Genomic DNA, 12,821 nt, shown 5'->3' with positions numbered 1-12,821 from the left:
TAACCAGACCAGACACTGATCTAGATTTATTTCCAGTAATCACATTTTGCCACCTGTAGACATACCTAGGATGGGAATCTGACTCAACTTCCTCATATCCTATGGAATTGGGAAGATTTAAATAAGATAATATGGTGGCCCCTGCTTAACAGCAGTCATGATTCAAGATGACATCATGACCAAGAATCTTCGATTTCAGCCACAGTGGTCAAAAGAGGATATAGAAACTTGTTTCATCAAGACTTGACTCAGTCCAATTTAGAAGGATATTTATTTGTTTCTTATGTGTTATATAAAATAAAAAGCCAGATGCTAAATTATAGAACTACATAATTACTACTACTAAAAGATGTTAAAGAGAGAGGCATACCACTTTTTAAGGTATGCCTTATATGTGTTTATTTATATATATGTTTTATTTTTATATGTGTTTATTGGTCAGCCCTACAGTTTGCAGGGCTTGGTATATGGGAAGATGAGAAGAAAGTTTCAGTCTAGTGGGGAGACAGATAGGGCAATAAATGCAACCATAATACAAGTGTTGTCACTTGGGCAACACACACACACACACACACCTATTCTGTGCCAGGCCCTGTCCTGTCGCTGAGGTTACAGAGACTAGGTTTCTGCTCTCAAAGAGCTCAGCATCTGCTAGAGGAGACATGCCCCTAAGAAGCTCAGCCTGCTATGATAAGGTCAAGGGCATGCATGTGCTTGGGTAGCTGTGAAACCCAGAGGAGGGACACCCTAACCCAGCCTGGTGGTGGCAGAGGCAAGAGGGCATCAAGGAAGTCTTCCTAGGAGAGGTGACCCTTGAGCTTGGACGTGGGGTGAATAGGAGTCAGCCAGGTGAGGAGAAGGGGAGATACAAGCCCAGATTTGGACTTTAGACAGTGCACTGTGGCTGCTGCAGGGGGATGTAGAGGGGGAGGAACCACAGGCAGGGAGATGAGCTAGGAGGCCACGGAGGTTACCCCAGGTGAGAGGTGATAAGAATCGATCTGGGGCATTGGTGGCTGGACAAGAGGGGGCACGTATGGGAAAATGTTTCAGAATGTACAAGAGGTAGGACTCAGTAATGATTGAATTTGGGAGGGAAGCAGGATCAGGGACATATCTTTCCCCAGTTTCTAGCTCATGTGGGTTCACCAGCTGGAGCACAGGAGAGGAGGGGCCAGCAGGTTCCGAAGGAAGCCGATGGCTCCATTTTGGACACCTTGATTTGAATGGGGCCCATGGCCTGCATATATTTCCAGTAAGAACCTCAGTACCGAGTCTGCTTGGGGAAGAGATCTGTGCTGGACGCATCAACACAGGAGTCATCCACAGAGATGACCAAGCTGCGAGTGGAGTAGAGACCAACCTGCACAGCACAGCTCAGGGAGAGGAGGGGGCGAAGGGGCAGCAAGGGGCAGAGGAACTAGCAAGATGTGCTACTAAAACATAAAAAACCACAGTGAGTGTGTAGAGGCCAGAGACGTTCGTTCTGACTGTGGGAATCTGGGAGGAAGGCAGGAGGAGACGGCATTCCAGCTGGAAGGTGGGTGGCAGTTCACTGAGGAGGGAGGTGGCCCAGGGGTGAGGAGTCAGGAGCAAAAAAATCCCCGAGGCGGCTCAGGGAGCAAGATTTCTTTGAAAAAACACCTGCAAACTGCCTCGCGTGCGCGCGCGCGCGCGTGTGTGTGTGTGTGTGTGTGAATCTCTCTCTCTCACTTGTCCTCTCTCATTCTCTCTCTCACTCATCTGCCTCTTCTCTCATCATTCTCTCTCATACGGCTCTCCGGTTCCTGTCTCTCTCCCCCTCCTTCTTCCTCTTCTCCCTCCCCACCTCCACCCCTGTCAGAAGGATCAGTGAATCAGACTAAGCAAGACTCTGGCCTCCCCAAGATGATTCATTACTTCCCCAGTGAGCCACATCAGCCTGTCAAGGTCATCGTCCTGGGAGAAACAGACAGACCAGGCCGATGCCAGCCCCTCCCACTGCTCTGCCCATCTCCCTCTTCCAGGGCCCTGCCCATCGGCCTTGGGTCTGGACCGTATTCCCTCTCTTGTAGAAACGAGGCCTGGAGAACACCTTGCACGACGCCAGGCACTGGCACGACATCGAGCTGCAGAACCTGGGCGCGGTGGTCAGCAGGCTGGAGGCGGAGCTCAGGGAGATGCGCACGGAGGCAGAGCAGCAGCTGCAGGCCCGCGAGCACCTGCTGGCACACAAGTGCCAGATGCAGCGGGACGTGGCGTCCTACCACGCGCTGCTGGACCGCGAGGAGAGCGGGTGCGTCTCTGCTCGGCTTTGTTAGGAAAGGAGTAGATACTCATGGGTTTAAACTAGACGATTTTTCAAACACTATAGAAGTAATTAGTGTAAAAAGGAGAAATCACCTCCCAAACTTCCCAACACCCAGCCCCACTCCCACAGCCTGTGTCCTTCCAGGATTTTTCTATTCATATATACGCAAATATATAGACAAAAATATATTATGTACTTATGCATGTATATGTATATGTGTGGATGTTTGTATGCATTCATAGATGCAGACATACAGCCACACACCATAGACATACCTATATGTGTTCATGCGTACTTCCTACCATACATGGTCTATGTATGTATATGTGTCTATGTGGTATATATACATATATGTATACACATGCACATATATATGTAGTCTTTTTTTAATGGGTGAGGATTCCTGTGGCGTATGCATGAGTCTTGGGGCTTAGCTTCCTTGCCAGCTTTTTAAGGAAATTGAAGCCTTTATCACAATTCTATATCTTCATATTGCCCTCCAAGGTCCCTTCTGTGGCATACATTGAATGAGGAAGAGAATACATAGTAGAACAGCAGCTCTAAGAGACAACTTATCGATTACGTAGTACAACCCCTCCTGATTCCAGAGAGAATAAGAAGGCCAGTGCAGAAAAGGATTTGCCAGTGATCAGAATAGGAGGAAGAGGCAGAGCTGGACCAGAGCCTAGGTCTCCTGGGTCTCCCGTGTGCTCTGTACCATCCCTTTCTCAGAAGGCAAGAGGGCCACATGGAAGCAACCTAACCCTTGCTCTTTCAAACAAAAACTTGTCATCCAGCTCCTTTCCAGCTGTCTTTTTATTGGATTGATTTCTGTTGATTATAAAAGCTAGATGTTTGTAACAAAGCTAATTTTTTCAGATACCTATGAATATCTGAGTACACAAAATCGTATTAAACAAATACAAAATGTAACAAGATAGACTGAATTTACTTCAAGAATATAAGGACTCCATCCAGTGAGTGCCTGCTATGTGCCAGCACAGTCTTAAGCTCTATGTTATCATCATTTCTCCACAAAACCCTGCCAGAATTACATCATTATCCCCATTTCACAGACAGGAAACAAAACCTCAGAGAGCTTAAATCATTTGCCCAAGGTCACACAGCTAATTACCAGGGAGGTGGGATTTGAAAGCCAAACTGTCTTGTTCCAAAGGCCAAATTCTTTCCATGAGACACCTGCCTTTCATACAATTCTGTTGTGATTTCTTTACTAATTTTCATCATCCATTGCTTGTCTCACTCAAACGTGTTTTTTGGGTTTTGTTTGTTTGTTTCAGCTAATGGAGAAACACCCTCTTTTCATGAAGAAAATGCTGCCTTCCTCACCGAGTGACCAACGAAGTTCCTTGAGGAGTCCCCACCCCCTCACACCCCCCAACCCGCATCTTCCCTCACCCTCCCCACCCCCATCCCAAGCTGGATTCCCTGCTGGATTCCCCAGTTGGCTCAGCTTGAGCTGAAAAGCTTCCTGGAAGTGGAGAGTGTCCTGCTGCCTGAATTCAAATAGTCTGTAGCTTGAGCAACCTCCCTTGCCCCTCTCCAAATAAATGCTTTGTGTGTGGCTTCCAGTCTGCCCACCTTGTTCAATCCACTGTCGAATGGAGATGGATATCACTTTACCTGCCTGGCCTTTCCTCATGGGGCCATTCTTAAAGGCTTCGGGAAGGGTCCTTGAGCGTGACGCCATCTTCCTCGTTGTTCAAGGGTCAGCTGCTCTTGGGTTTATCAACATAAATGTGCTTCTTGGGCAAGAGTTGTGCTCATGGCAGGCAAGGTTGCCACCACTGGAGGCAAAAGCAACGTTCTTGCTAGAGAGGGGGTCTGTGTGTATCATAACCACAGGCATCACAAAGCATTTGGGTGGCTTTAACGTGCTCTTAGAGGGTAGTTATGCACAGACACACCCAGTTCACTGCTGTTAGCAGAGCACTTCTCGACCAGCTTAAAGGGAACTTCAGTTTAAATCTGTGGGGGATGAATTAGGCTGTGGTTGCCTACACTTGCAGCCTCAGAATATACTTCCAGGGTCCTTCCCCAGCCCTCTCAGAGCCCAGGCCAGCCAAATATAGTTCACGATTCCGCCACATACCCAGCCAAGACTCGCCTGCCTTCTGATTAAAACTGAAACCACCACCTGTGTCCTAGCGCAGTCTTGCATGCCTCCAAAACCACACGCGCAGCCCAGACTTAATTTCTCAGTTCTTCCCCCAAGCTTCTGTCAGTCCACCTGTCACACAGAATTGCAGACCAAAATATCCAAGCTGAGTCTCTGTCCTCACATAAGCTGCTAATCCAGACAGGACCATGTGTCCAATATGGGCACATTGGAAGACGCCCTCCCTCAGTACCTGGGCTTCCAAATAGCTAGGGCCGACGAAAACAAACGAAATCTTATTTACCCTTAAGAAAGCTGGAAAGAGAAGCAAGGCAAGACATTAGGTCTCCTGGTTGAAATTGCTCCAGCTGCTTTCCCTTTTTGGCTTCCAGGATCAAAGAAATTGTAATAAGTCCCGTGGGCAGGACAGCTATTTACAGTTTGTATGGCACCTTCGCACAATTCCCTCTGCTGTTTGAGGCACAGAAATCATCAAGACACCACCTAACGCTGCACTTCAGCAAAGCTGCATTTCAGCAAAGCACCAATCCCCTCCGCAGCTGCACACCCCAGGGGTGCCCATGACTGAAACACTGGGTACCAGGGCCTCCCCAGAAGAGAGAGTGTACGCCTGGCTATATCAAATGCCCATTCACTGAGGTCTGTTTCTTTTCTTTCTTTACTTGTTACAATGAATTTTTGCCCCCCAGCCAAGACCTGAATCCCTAACCTAAACACAGCTGGAGGGCCTCAGAAGGAGGTACTTCTGTGTCTGAATGGTTGTGCATTTTCCAGAACCTGGACGCTGTCTCAGCCACGGGAGGAAGGGGAGGATGGATTTGCACACCCTCCTGAGTTCCCACCAGACACACGCTGTGCGGGGCCGCACACACTCAGTCTCCTTGGCTCCGTAATCTCAAAGAGCCGCTGCCTTAAACCATTAAGTTAATCATCCTTTGGCAGGGAGAGCCCAGCAGACTGGTGCTTCCACTTCTCAGCAGTTTCTTGCTGCTTCTAATGAGGCTTCATTAACAGGTAAGAAAAGGCACTGCGGGCCCCCTGACTCCTCTGGGGCCTCATTTAACTCAGACTCCCTCTTACAACATCCAGTACAATTACCCTCTGGCGGCAGTTCACTGACAGGTGGGCAGGGAGAACGCTGCTTGTGCCGGTCTCAAGGACAGAGCGCTTGCTCTGGGGCAGACCAGAGAAGGGCTCCCGACGGACTCCTCCGAAAGCGCAGACAGGCTCTACTTCCAGACGAGGTAATGAATTCCACTGGCCTCTGGCCTGGCTCCTGGAGCACAGTGTAAACTCCCACTGAGATTGCTAGAACATCCGCCGGATTTCAGACCAAAGTCCTTAAGTCTCACCTTCATTATCATCTATCACACTTCCAAGCACCTGCTGGTGCCCAGACATTTTGTTGGACTTTGGGGATCCCAGTAAAAAGAAGAGACAGTTTCTGCCCTGGTGGGTTTACAATCTCTTTGAGGAGTTCACACGTGCACATAAAAGGAGAAACAAAGCAAAGCAGGCAGAGCAGCACATTACACTTTGCACGACCCCTTCACATAACTCAGTTTATCGTAGGAAACATGAACATAGACATTCAGATGTGATCTCTGCTGGTTTCGGTGAGATGGTTCAGCAGGAACCATCAAGCACCATGCTGGTCTCTGATTATCTCCAAATAGCACACAAATATTTTTTCCAGATTTATTAAGATAAAATTGACATACAACACTGTATAAGTTTAAGGTTTACAGCATGATGATTTGATGTATTGTGAAATGATTACCACAATAAGTTAACATCCATTATCTTAAATAGAGAGCAAAAATATTTTTCTTCCTTGCGATGAGAACCCTTAGGATTCACTCTCTTAATAACTTTCATCTATACCGTACAGCAGTGCTAACTATAGTCATCATACTAACTATGACATCATGTATGTTACGTCCCTAGTACTTATTTATCATATACTAGAAGTTTATACCTTTTGACCACCTTCATCCAATTTCCCCTCCCCCGACCCCCTACCTCTGGTAACCACAAATCTGATCTCTTTTTCCATGAGTTGTTTTTTTTTTTTTTTAAGGTGCCACATATAAGTGAGATCATACAGTATTTGTCTTTCTGTGTCTGACTTACTTCACTTGGTATAATGCATTCGAATTCCATTCATGTTGTCACAAATGGTAAGATTTCTTTCTTTCTAATGGCTGAATAATATTCACTGTGTGTGTGTGTGTGTGTGTGTGTGTGTGTAATCTCACAACTTCTTTATCCATTATCCATCAATGGACACTTAGGTTGTTTCCATACCTTGGCTTTTGTAAATAATGCTGCTATGAACATGGGGGTGCAGATATCTCTTTCACATAGTGTTTTCATTTCCTTTGTATATAGTCCCAGAAGTGGAAATGCTGGATGATGTGGCAGTTCTATTTTTAATTTTTTGAGGAAACGCCACACTGTTTTCCGTAGCGATGGTACCAATTTACAATCCTACAAGGGTTCCCTTTTCTCCACATCCTCTCCAGCATTTGCTATCTTTTGTCTTTTTGATGCTAACCATTTTAACAGGCATGAGGTGACATCTCATTGTGATTTTGATTTACATTTTCCTAATGATTAGTGATGTTGAGCATCTTTTCACTTACCTGTTGGCCATTCATATATCTTCTTTGGAAAAATGTTTGCGTGCCCTTTGCCCATTTTTTAATTGGGTTATTTGGTTTTTTTGTTATTGAGTTGTGTGAGTTCCTCATTATGATTTGGATGTTAACCCCTTATCAGATGTATAGTTTGCAAATATTTGTTCCCAATCCATAGATTGTCTTTTCTTTTGTTGATTGTTTCTTCTGCTGCACAGAAGCTTTTTAGTTTGATGTGGTCCCACTTGTTTACTTTTTATTTTGTTTCTTGTACTTTAGGTGTCATATCCAAAAAATCATTTGTCAAGACCCATGTCAAAGAGCTTTTTTCCTATGTTTTCTTTGAGGAGTTTTATGGGTTTCCATCTTGCATTTAAGTCTTTAATCCATTTTGAGTTAATTTGTGTGAGTGGTGTAAGATAAGAATCTAGTTTCATTGTTTTATGTGTGAATATCCACTTTTGCCAGTTATTGAAGAGACTGTGTTTTCTTCATTGAGTATTTTTGGCTCCCTTGTCAAATACTAGTTGACCATATATGTGTGGGTTTATTTCTGGGCTCTCAGTTCTGTTCCATTGGTCTATGTGGCTATTTTATGCCAATATCATACTGTTTTGATTACTATAGCTTGAAATCGGGAAGTGTGATGCCTCCCACTTTGTTCTTCTTTCTCAGGATTGCTTTCTCTATTCAGGATTTTTGTGGTTCCATGTAAATTTTAGAAGTATTTTTTCTACTTCTGTAAAAAATGCCATTGGAATCTTGATAGGGATTGCATTGAATTTCTAAATGGCTTTGAGTAGTATAGACATTTTAACAATATTAATTCTTCTAATCCATGAATGCAGAATACCTTTCCATTTCTTTGTGTCTTCTTTGATTTCTCGCATCAGTGTCTTATAGTTTTCGCTGTAGAGATCTTTCACCTCCCTGGTTAAATGTATTCCTAAGTATTTTATTGTTTTTGATGCTATCGTGCTATAGATATCCTTTCATAAACACATCATCTTTTTGTTTTGAGAAATGGTAAAAGAGGATGGTGCCTCTTTGGGGCAATTCTAGCATCTTATCTGGGGTTGCTGGACTTAGAAAATAAAAATACAAGGTGCCCAGTTAAATCTGAATTTCAGATAAATAAAGAATAATTTTTAATAGAAGTATGTCCCACATATTGTTTGAGACATACGTCCACTAAAAAGTTATCTGGCAGCCCTAATCATATCAGACAGAAACACTCCATACTTCATATCCCCGAAATAGTTATCTGACCTCAAATAATACATGAAGTTTTGTCCAGCATTTCTAGCTTGGATATTCCAACACACAAGAAGAGGAAGGGGTGACCCAGGCCATGTCCTTGCCCAGTCTTGATTGAAAACTCCGTCTCCTGACACAATAGCACAGCAGGTCCAGTCATGGTCAAGAAATTAATCTGCTAGATGAGTGATGAAATAAAGAAAACTATTTTCTCCGCGGAAGCGACTGGCTTAATTAGATCATATAGACTGGTTATTTTGAACAATAGATTGAGCAGGAACCAGAGTAGATCCCAGCATAGATGTGCTGTGCTGCAGAGTCAACAGAAAACCCAATTGTCCTGGTCATGCACAAGAGGAAATACTCCATTTTCTCCAGCTCCTCCTGAGAGTGAAAAGTAATTCACACCACAGGGAGTCAAGCTTTCAGTGTAGTTCTAGGATTGGACACAAAAGCCATGTTGCATTTTAGAGGAAGGCATTTTGCAAAGTGGGTGAGCAACAAACTACATAATTTCTTTGGAGAAGTCATAGATACTTTGTTGGCTTGTTTTGTTTTCTGCAGCAAAATTCCTTATTGACAGCCTGGACCGGAAAAATGTATAAACAAGGTTCACAATTTTAAACTAAAAAGCGTACTTGGCAAAAGAGCGTACAAGTTGTTGCTAACCAGTGGCGCTCTGGATGCTTTAAGAGGCAATCACAGGATGGGGGGGGGCGGGTGGGGGGGTGGCAGGAATCAATAGACTAGTGGTAGGTTCAGCACCTCATCATTTAGCTACTGGTGACCAAGAGAAAAGAGGTAAGAGAAACATATAGGGTCATACACTGTCCTGGGAAAGTTAAAGAGTGGTTTTACACATTATTTTGGGAATTCAGTCTTAGCAGTTTACCTGAGCAACCATCATGCTCAGTAGTGGAAAACTCACTCCAAGATTAAATCCTCTTCCTCAATAATCATTTATGCAGCCCTGTTACATGTCACCATGGTAGGTGCCAAGGATAAAGAGATGTACGAAATGTGGACTTGCCTTCAAATAATCTAGATCAGCACTGTCCAATTGAAATAGAATGTAAGCCACATATGTCATTTAAAATTTTCTAATAGTCACATTTTTAAAAGGGAGTGGGGGACAGGTGTATATATGTCAAACTAATTTTGATAACATTTCACTTAATCTCATTATATCCAAAATCCTATCATTTCAGCATGCAATTTATTAATTAGAAATTTTGCATTCTTTTGGGGTACGAAATCTTCTAATCTGGCTTATATTTTACCCCTCTAGTCCATCTCAATTTGGATACTAAATTTTCATCAGAAGTACTTGATCTGTATTTAGCTCTCATAAAATTTATAGTTGAAAAAGTAGATTTACAAATCCAAGTTGTTCCAAACATACTTAAAAGTTTTCCAGTAAGTGAATTGAGGACCAAAAAATTGTTTTCCTTTGATGTTTACAACTATATTGACCACCTATATTCACCTTTATCAGAAGAGTTCATGTAACTTTGAAGCAAAAGCATGTCAATTTCAAAACCACACCTGCCCAAGTTGAGTAAATCCACTCACTCTTGTGTCCGATTATTAATATCATGTTAAGGAGATATTACATAAATTGCAAAATCAATTCTAAATCTATAAATATCAAAAATGAAACATGTTTCAAATTTTTCTTATAAGTTTTACAGGACAAATATTCTATACTGTTTCAATTTTTAAATTAAAATTTTAATTAAAATTAAACAACATTTTAGTTTGCAAGGCAGAAACAGAGACACAGATGTAAAGAACAAGATGGACATCGGATGGACATCAAGGGGAAAGAGGGGGTGGGATGAATTGGAAGATTCATAATACGTATAAAATAGATAACCAATGAGAACCTGCTGTATAGCACAGGTTTGTCTATATACACACTTTGCTGTACAGTAAAAACAAACACAACATTGTAAAACAACTATATCCCAATTAAAAAAAAATTTTTTTATAATTTCAGTTCCTCAGCCACAATAGCCACATTTCAAGAGCACAATAGCCACACGTGGATGGTGGCTACCATATTGGACAGTGAAGATTAAAGTTGAGTAGAGGTGGGTGGGATGTACAATGGGCTTAACCATGAAAACAACTGAGGTCATATTTGCAAGCTTATTTGTGAGAAGTCCTGCTTTCAGTTCCCCAATTATGCCTGAAGTGCCTGGCAGGCGGGTATCCCATAGTATCCTAAGTGAGTATAAATTACGTGGCTGCCATTCCGACAGTTTTGCAGCATTCCTCCAGGTAATCCTTCTACTCCACTGCACTGCTTCTCATAACCAGCTCTTTTGGAAGGAGTTCCCCTAGCAGAGCGCTTGGCCTCCTGTGACATAGGTCTTTCATTTTATGGGCATCCCTCTCCTTTCTTTGGCCTCTTGGAAGGGGTAATGAATCAAGAGAGGCTCACATGACCTCACATCTAGCACCCACTTGCTCAGCTGAACCATTCTGCCAGTTCCCTCTCCCTCATAGTGACTTTCTCTCCAAGGTCCCACAGCCTCTCCCTCAGTCTAGCTACATCAGGGCTTACCACCAACCACTTCAGTTCCTCAGACAGATGTGAACCCCACATCTGGGCTGAATTCATATTCTTTTCTCGGCCCCATGCAAATCAGGGTATGTGACCAGGCATCTGTTTCAATGTCCCCAGATATTTCCTAAGTTTTAAGAAACTCCTGAACTGTCAATTTTAGTTAGGGGGGCTAATCTCCCCAGAGCACAAAAGGGACCTCTAGGGAACAGGGCAGTCCAACTCCACAGGGTCTCAGCTGGACCCAGCCTGAGTGCTCTATTACATACTATGTTCATAGAACTTAAGGTATCATTGATTATAAAATGCACCATTACTGGATATAACCCTAAGAAATAAAACCACCCCAATTGGAAGTCTACTAGGAGACCCCAGATAAAGCTGAGACACTAAAGGCCTCAGTTTATGGGTAAATGAGAATATACAGAAAAGAGACAGCAAGAAAAAGACAAGCAGAGTAGGACAGAAAGAGAAGCTTCAGCCAGAGCCTGAAGCTTACACAATTTGGAGCCATCTTTAAGGAAGGAATAAAGAATATCTTTTTCTTGCAAATTTTACAAAAACAGATGAACATATGAAGCTGTGACTCAGGCCCCTTGCAGGGCCTTGGAAGAGCAACACAAGTGAGGGGCTTGAAGTTTTAGTTTCATTGGCTTCAGGTAGATCCGTTTCTGCCCCCAAGGGACTGGTAGAAGCAAACAGAAATCCTCTGTGAATGAATTCAATTTCAATCCAACTGGAAAGCAGTAACACATCATCAACTGTTATCATATCTTGATTTCAGAGATGTTAAAGTGTGAAACAATGTGCTTCTTAGGACCAGTGAAATATGGTACTTATGAAGGAAAGTGGTAATGTAAATTTTGGCCCTGGTTTGGCTTAAACAATAACAACGACAACGATGATGATGATGATGATGATGATGGTACCATTTATCAAGCTCCTTCAGTGCGCCAGCCTTCTTATAATGCTTTTCTCTGCCCCCCATGAGAGTTTAGTGCCACCACCAAAGACTTGAAGATGCAGGGTGGTGGTTCCTACCTTATGCCCAACTAACTCACCTGGGTGGTCAGCGCACAGTCAGGTGGGTCAGGGAGAATGATCACAGAGTAAGCAAGTGGTGAGGGGAATCACAGCAAGATTGTAGGGGTGGTATTTTCACTGGAGCAAATCCACATAGCCCTGGCACCTGGTGTGCCTCTATTGACCTGGAAAATGCTTTTATCCCCATCCTCTCCTGTCCCTCCCAGCAGGGACAAAGGTATACATTTCCTGTCTTGCCTCCAGCCATGTCTGCTCCCCTGCGCTTGGTCATAATGTATTCTAGAAGGACCCAAGAACACCAAGCTGATCCATTACATGTTTTCATGATGCTAATGGGACTTGGTGGGCCCAAGGAGCTAGCATCTAGGTGCCTCAGTAAGGTACCTTCATGCCAGATGGGGGAGATAAACCCTAAGAACATGGGTGAAGCCTCTGAGGGTCCAGTGGTCTGGGGTTGTTGGGATAGACCTTCTAAAGTGAGACACATGCCGTACTTTACACACCAGCCACCACAGGGAAAGGGGCACAAAGCTAGATTTCCAGAAGCAACACAAAGTGTATTTGTCTGTAAGCTAAACTCAGTAACCCATACGCTACAACGTTTGGGATTTGAAGATTTGTTTTCTTTTACTTATTATTCTGACATAATTTCAGACACAGAAGAGTTGAAAAAATAAATTTCAAAGAATTCCTGTATACCGTTCACTCAGATTCCACAAATATTAACATTCTAGATAGATGATGACAGATAGATGATTGATGGATAGATATAGATAGATAGAAAGATAGATAGATAGATAACCATCCCAAAATTCTTAATGCAGTATTAAGCTTTACTAACTTCAGACGTATATATGCTACAAACTTACAAAAAATTATTTT

The 12,821-nt window shown here is 43.3% G+C and overlaps 1 protein-coding gene across 1 annotated transcript in view; it reads left to right on the top strand.

Annotated features, from left to right (window-relative positions):
- Nucleotides 1-3,882, top strand: part of BFSP2 (beaded filament structural protein 2) — a 74,370-nt gene extending 70,488 nt beyond the window's left edge. Inside the window, exons 6-7 of the mRNA XM_082392797.1 lie at nucleotides 2,055-2,275; nucleotides 3,592-3,882. Coding sequence (XP_082248923.1) covers nucleotides 2,055-2,275; nucleotides 3,592-3,595 — 225 coding nt within the window. The 3' untranslated portion in view covers nucleotides 3,596-3,882. The remainder of the gene's footprint in view (nucleotides 1-2,054; nucleotides 2,276-3,591) is intronic.
- Nucleotides 3,883-12,821: the final 8,939 nt, after the last annotated feature.

Source organism: Balaenoptera borealis (genome assembly GCF_965194805.1).
Source record: "Balaenoptera borealis genome assembly, chromosome: 5".
In the NCBI taxonomy this organism is placed as follows: Eukaryota; Metazoa; Chordata; class Mammalia; order Artiodactyla; family Balaenopteridae; genus Balaenoptera; species Balaenoptera borealis.
The sequence above is the reverse complement of the archived record's forward strand: the minus strand, read 5'-3'. Positions and strand labels throughout refer to the sequence as shown.